This window comes from Lepisma saccharinum, chromosome 16 (assembly GCF_977018435.1).
Source record: "Lepisma saccharinum chromosome 16, izLepSacc3.1, whole genome shotgun sequence".
Lineage (NCBI taxonomy): Eukaryota > Metazoa > Arthropoda > Insecta > Zygentoma > Lepismatidae > Lepisma > Lepisma saccharinum.
Window position 1 is genome coordinate 11,237,243 of NC_139244.1, and position 7,712 is coordinate 11,244,954.

Genomic DNA, 7,712 nt, shown 5'->3' on the forward strand with positions numbered 1-7,712 from the left:
TTTGAAAATAGCAGCAAAATTCAAAGCGCCCACATGGGAAAAATCAATTTTTCTTCCGCCATCTTGAAATGTGTTGACCAATTTCGCACAAATGCAATGGGAAATCAACCCTTCAAGGTGTTTAACCTCGTTAAAAAAATAGCCGAACGGCGCTAAAGTTTCGACAGTTATCGCAGTTAAATGATTTGCGACTTGGCAACAGTGAGGATACATATGGTACATACATACGTTCTATATTTTCCCCACGTCTGAGGTGGTATCAGCCACTACGTAAATGCAGCCACAACCACACAGAAACACAAATATGAACTATTAAGAAATGGATAGATTATTGCTTTCATTTATTATTTATTCTGTGATATCTTTACAGCATAATATCTTGAACATTTGTAGATTGTATGAGGTGGTCAGGGAATGATGACATTTGCCACGTAATCCAAGATGGAAAGAGGTGTCCAAACTATCCAATCTATCTGAAATTAGAGTTAAATTAATTATTTTATGCTCTGTTAGATATTTCACTAATGTGAACAAACTTGTAGTGAATTATTTAAATAGTGATTTCAAGTATAACACTTTTCGAACCTTCTACTTGCAATACTAAAGCGAAGTAAATTTGTATTCGGATGACACTATTAATTCTTAGAACGCACATTGCTGTGTGTTCACACATTAAACTTAGGTTTATGAATAAGAATTAATAATAATCAATACATGTTTGGCCTAAAATGCCAATATTTCATCACAGACAATATTTAATATATACCCAATGTTTGTACGGAATTTACATAAACACTAAGATTTATTTACATTGATCATCTGTTGCCAACGGCTTCTGGACTCATTAATATCACTATTTTTGTTGGTACACTTTCCTCTGACTACGTATCTTTCACGTTAGTTGCGAAACTGTATAACAGAATATTTTTCCCACAAGGAAACTTTCGTCTGTATTAGTGTTTGACGTTCTTTAGAGGTACTGTATGAATTAGCAGCAAGGGATCTTTAAATATTTATGGAAAAGTTATATAATAAAACTGGAAATATTATGATACGAATAACTCGCGAATTGCTTCACGTAAGTCAGGTTACATGCTCACGTTATTAAATTAACGTAATTAGTATGATACACACTGCCTCTTCTTTTTATTTCTTAGTTTTGCCATGGAAATACTACAATAACTCGCCATGACGTCGTTTCCCGTTTACAAATCCATTTAATTCCTTCTGATGAATCCAACTAAATGTACCTTGCTTCATAAATGTTCAAAGTGAACTTTCCCAATTTCAGAAAATTTTATAAGACTATTGTTGAACACTGTCTAACCTTTTTTGTGACTGGTGATCTATTAATAGCACCGACACAAATGTTCTTATGAGATGGAGATATCGGCACAGTTGCTGTATGTCTCTTGAGTGCCACATCCCAGTTGGTAACTTCCATCGGCACACTGGCCTACGTTGTTTCCTGAAGAATAAGAATGAAAATAAAATTCCGTTATTAAATATCGATACACATAGAAATTCTTACTCAATCAACTTTGCAACAATATTAATTCCAAAAGCACCTTGGAATGAAAGATATAATATTTACAACGCTGATCAATGAGTTAGAAACTGCATACGGTGGGTAATAGTTCCTGTGTATTGAAAAATAAAGTATTTGGCAAGAAAATAAATAATGAAGATTTATGGTCGTTGGCTTATTGCGTCTGTGAGATTTGCACCACAAATTTGATTGAGACTGAATGTACGCTTTGCTTCAAGTGATACTCTGCCATAATGAAGTACAAGAAAGTAGAGAACGATAATTTTTTGATACCTAATATTTTTCCTCTCATACTTTGCTTTTCTGGACCTATTATTAATGCTATTTCCCTATTTCCAAGTGAAAATTATTTGTACTGTCCAAACATTACGGTATGAACACATTAGATAGTCAGTAGTGTGCTCAAGAATTTCGATTATGACTGCAAAGAGATTGATTTTATATATAAGATCAAACTTGTTCGCTGACAATTCTTTCATTGTGCAAATTGAAATCAAATGTTGCTCTTGATATTGATAGGGCATTGGAACATGTTTAACTAGTTCAAATCCACCTTACATAACCTTAGAGAATATTGTATGATTAATAGAAGCACTTTTTTCACTTTCGAAAGAGTAAAATAATGTAAAATGTGTAATCTTTGTTGAGAAAAGATAGAGATAACAAAAATGAAATAAATTCTCGGCTATCAGCGGGTAATAAAACTAAGGAACGACAGATTATAAAAGATGGCCTATGTAATGTATGGTTCAAAGATTTGTTGCCTCAGTGTTAGTAAAGAAAGAGGCTTACAAATACGAGCACTGCGGAAAATATTTTGTGTTTAGAGAATAGATCAAATAAAAGATTGGAAGTAGTATAAAAGAGGAACAATCATACAAAGTTAGATAAGGAAATTTGGAGAGAAGATCTATGGATAGAATGGTAAAGAAGTGAAGTAGAATCATATTGACCAGTTGGGAGATCCCGATGAAGATGTGAGGAGAATGGGTACAACAATGAAGATCCAGACTAAGTTTGATGAAGAAGACCTGAAGAGAATGGGTACAAGGATGAAGATCCAGACTAAGGTTGTTGAAGAGGGCCTGAAGAGAATGGATACAAGGATGAAGATCAAGACTGAGGTTGCTGAAGAAGACCTGAAGAGAATGGTTACAGAATGGAGAAGATGACTCGTTGTAAATCCTGAGGAAGGTCTAGGTTTTCCAAGGACCTCAACTCCAAGAGGTGATCATGCTATCTAAGAATATGCAGAAATTAAGAGATAACACTCACCGGCCTTCCAGTACCATTGCAGAACGCAGTGGTCGCACTTGAGTCCGGCTGGCAGCTTCAGGTCCACGCTGTGAACGGCAGCGACGATGTTATCCTCCAGCATGTATTTGGTTCCGGAGCCATCGGCCAGTTCCAGAAGGTACTTGTCGAAGCACTCCTGGGTCTCCACCTCGGTTGGGCTGCTCAGGGGACAGATGCGGAACTCGTTGAAGCCCAGATGGGTCGTGGACCAGTTCATGGTCGCCGTGAAGACCTGGCCTTCCAGGTACTCCTTCACGATGACGCCGGTTCCGTAGGTGCCTCCATTCTCGTGGGCGCGAGGCTTAGAATTGGCGTAGGGGTCGCCGCACTCACCACACTTACCACCGCTAGCCTGTCAACAGATGAGCAAAGTAGAAGATCAGGTCCAGGAGAAAATACTCGGAAGCACCTTACCTCTGCACCTCATCTTCAGAATTTCTGATTGTTCAGAGAAATTTTAAGGATTTTCTAATGTTATTACTAGCAAGTAGTATAAGAGTTTAAGATCAAAAATTGTTTGACGGTTCGGAAAATACTGTAATAATCATGTTGGAAGTCAAGTGAAGTTTTTGGAAATTAGTTCACACAAGATTGTAATGAAATTATGTTCTGATGAAAATTTATCGTTACTGTTAATTTACGTGCTCACTAGCGGCATCTTTGGATATCAATGATAATTGGTTCCGATATATCCTATATTGAAGTTTGTTTTAAGTTCACGTTATGCCCTGCGTTTAAAGTGGGATCCGAAACACTAATATATGCATCCATCGGGTATCGAAGGAAGAACAGTATGAAAATTAGTGACATGTATGTTTTAGTGTTTCGTACCACACTTTAAATCGTAGGCTTAGTGCACTTAGATAAACTTAACCAAACCTTTTGCAATGTACAGTGAAATTCATAGAAAGTAGCAATTGCTCAGCAAATTGTCCATGACTAGCTTCATTAATTTTTTGTCTCCCATCCTATGTGCTTTTAAGGAATGTATTTGTATATATGCTGGTTCAGATGTTATCACTAGCTTGTTTAGTGTTTTGATTCGATTTCTGTAGCTCTCATCATATAAAACGAACAGAATAAATATGGTGATGGGCAATTTGCCTGCTAATACTAATGAACCCCACTCTATTTTGCTAAAGTTTTCGCCTTAAGTATGGACAATGTGAATCAACTGAATGAAGCAAGATTAACATCAATGCAAACGGGGCAGGAAATATGTACAAAGTAGTATCTCATTCCAGCAGAACGGCTAGAAAAAACAAGTTTATAGCGCAGACAACGGTTTGGTTGTCATTGATGGTGACATAACGTGAACTTTGCTTACCCCATATCCACCGCAGTTGAGTCCATCCTCGTTGTAATTGATGGGAGTGCTGAAGCCCAAATGCCAGGCGGCGTTCCTGGACGCTGGGTCCTGCAGGTGCCCATGGCCCAGGGCCTGGTGGGCGAAGAGGAGAGCGCTGAGAGCCAGGAGTACAAAGCGAGCCATCTTTAGAGATCTGCTGCTGCAATGTCCTTCTCTATCGTCGCCAGCCTTATATAGTGCTGCTGAATCAGTCGAGAGACTGACGATTGGCTACAGGGTTATCTGTGACCAGATAAAGAAAAGAATGAGATTGGACGTGTGCCGAGTCGAGTGCATCTACTAGAAACCTCGAAGATATCAGAACACGTGATGGAGTAGCACTGAAAGAAGTGTTCATGACCTACAGATTACATGAAGGGGTTTTCATGAACTTGCAATTGAAAACGTGACTTTCTTCACATTTCATGTATTTTTTTTAGTTTCTTGTACGATTCTTCGAAACAGTTAGTACATCGAATCGACAATAGTACCGTGATTGTAGTTCGGTTCTTGCAAAGATTGATACTAAGTCTACTACACATGAAAATCTCTCGGCGTGTGGGTGTTGAAAATCACGTGGCTTGTGTTTACTAATTACTGTAAAATATGAGTAATTAAAGAGGAGAAGGAGAGAGAAAGAAAGCGTGTGAAGGAGTAGAGACAAAATATCAACATAGCAGGAAATAAGGGAGAAAAATAGTTTCTAGGACATAGGAAGGAAGTGATAATTTAGAGAAAGGAGGGAGAAGTAATACAAATATATAAATACAGTAAAACCTCGTTAATCCGGACCGTGATAAGCCGGACTTCGCTTGATCCGGACAGGCAAAAGGAAGAAAGAAAGCAAGGTTTTAAATGTGGCTAGAAGTATTCAAGAGAACTTCCCAAAGAAGAGGCAGTCAACCACTGATGAAATTCTGTTTCCCGTAGACTTTGTACTCTACTGTATAGTGTATTTAGGCCTATGCTCTTTAAATACACCATAATAAACGTGTTTTGTTGTTATAATCGAAGTTTTAATGCACTTTCTACTGTTTTTTTAAGGTTATTTCAGTTAATCCGGACTTTCGTTAAACCGGCCAACTTATCCCCCCATTAGTTCGGATTAACGAGGTTTTACTGTATGGATTAGAAGGTATGCAATTTTTCCATTATGCTGTAGGGTCAATTATCGCCTCCTTGGCCCGTACTGTGAACACCTATATGGCTCTAGCCTTCATAATTGTTTATTTCTTTTAGTGAATAATTGTAAAATATTGATATTTGTTCTCTTAGTATGTCAAATCTTTGTAAGAGGAATACTTATCTTTGGACTCTAGGTTGTTCAGAATGTTATTTTTTCCCCAAAATGTAAGGGGCCTGGCATGGCATGTGTGTTCTTTGTCCCTTCATCAATTTCATCATATGATATCATACTGATCCTCATTGTCACGATTAGACAAAAATGGCAGAAAGGAGACGCTCCATAAGAAATATGAAATCGAATGAAATGGAACTTTGGAAATTAATAAATACACCACAAATATATCGGGATGTAACAACCTCATGGGTTTTTGAATGGGATCATTACAATGCAGAAGTGTCATTACACTCTTTGTAGCTGTTTTTACTGTAATAGCAGTTTGAAGTTCTCTATTTGGCAGGTAATTACGCGTAACACACATTCAAAAATATATGAAAACGTGAGAAAAAATTATCAAGTATTATCCCGTATGCGTTTTGCTCTTAAAAATAGTAGCATCTAGCAGAGCCTAATCTGGACATTCCTCACCTGGGTTTCAGATTGTAGCAGGAACAGTGGAGCTTGAAGCACTGACGAAAGGATCCGAGATCAAGTTGAAACAGGCTGGTAAATCTGTCCCGAGGCGACTGCTAAATCGCAGAAGCTAATCTTCCGAGACTGAACAACGTGCAGCATCCATTCTGGAATGCTCGTCAAAACATCATTATTTCGCTGTGTGTGTGATAACCTTCTTTCGTTCCATTGACTAATTCTGAACAGGTGGACCTAGAGATGGAATATTTTAGATAGTCAGTAAGAACTTATTGTTGAGGTACGTCGTGCCGTAATTCTAAAACTGCGTCGTTTCCCTTGAGTAGCTCGGGTATTTCCCAATCTTCTATTAGACAGGAAAATAATGAATTCTAACTATAGTGTAAAATGTAACTAATTCTATGTAGAGGTATTTAAAAGTATAAGCACTGTACAAATTGACTCCGAAAACTATGGATTCGACACCAACGTAGGTAATTTTTTACATTTTATTTATCACCCCCTCTCACCCCCCTCCCCCATGCCGATAGGTGATGAACTTGGAGTTGAACGGCATTGGGAATGTCACTATTCATCTTAGCGACCCCGAAAACTATGGATTCCATACTAATATCGGTCGTTTTCGATTATTTTTACATGGCACTCCCTTCCCACCCCCACCCCTAAGGGTGCCTTGGGTGTCTTACCCCCACAGTATTTACAGATTACATAAACGTGGCTATTTATTTTAAAAGGAGTTGGATTTGTGTAGACAAGAATTAATTCAAGTTTGTGCTGCATAACATAAGTATATCTGTTTCATCCGCCGCATAGCTACTGACAGAAGGTAAACCGCAGTGCCTGTTCCAGAAGATGCATTCCCGAAGGGAAATCCATCAGTATGTTACCGTAAGCGGAACAATTTCAATTTATGCCATCATTCTCCCACGCCCTACAAATCATCTTTCTCATTTTCGGCTCCCAAAGCATGGAATGCATTGTCTGCGATCACCGCAAGTATAAACAACCCATTAAATTTCAAAGGTAAAGTAAAATATCTGCTGTTAATGGAACAATGGTAGAATCGGGGCACACACTGAAGGTATCAAGTCACTCCCTATATGGAATTGTATTATAAAGTAAAAAAGTAAAGTGCTCCCCTGTGCTTTGCACCACTCCATGAAGGCGTATAGGGGGTGTGGGATTAGGGCCCCACAGTTTCTTGATCTCGGCCGAGCTGGGAGTGATGTGATCAGCACCACGCCCCTGTCCGCCTTTACCCCCCAGAGTTTCCTCCAGGTACCTACACTTATACGACGCTCGGTGGGCGCCGGAGCCGCTTGAACATGTTGAAAAAGTCCCGGGACTCTTGCATGGTAGTCAGAATTGTATTATTGTGTTATTATTACTATTGTCTTTTGTATTTGTAGTTTGTATTATTTTACATTTAGCAGTTTGTCTAATCTTATACGTATTATCATATTGACAAGGGTTAGGTGACAGAGCAGCCCTTGGCTAAACCTCGCCCCCTTAATAAAGAAAACTTATTATTATTATTATTGCAAAATCACGTAGCAATTTAAGCTAAGACATGACAGTGTTTGTGTACTGAGTGCCCTTTTAGGGCCTCAGCTTTTAAACTAGATAAGGAGATTTTAGTCCTTAGTATAGTTTTGGTTTTTGTTGAGTAGTGAATGAATGAAGTAGTTTTAAAAATTAAGTAAGAAAGTTTTTTTAACATACATATTTTACTTTCCTGTTAGTGG

At 38.2% G+C, this 7,712-nt stretch overlaps 1 protein-coding gene across 1 annotated transcript; it reads right to left on the minus strand.

Moving 5' to 3' along the window:
* Positions 1-322: 322 nt before the first annotated feature.
* Positions 323-4,371, minus strand: LOC145999904 (uncharacterized). The gene is made up of 4 exons (XM_083137180.1): positions 4,173-4,371; positions 2,825-3,197; positions 1,328-1,468; positions 323-473 (listed from the first exon to the last, which is right to left on the minus strand). Exons 1-3 carry the CDS (start codon positions 4,335-4,337, stop codon positions 1,374-1,376), a joined length of 633 nt encoding a protein of 210 aa, XP_082993306.1. The 5' UTR covers positions 4,338-4,371; the 3' UTR covers positions 323-473; positions 1,328-1,373.
* Between the last annotated feature and the right edge of the window lie 3,341 nt (positions 4,372-7,712).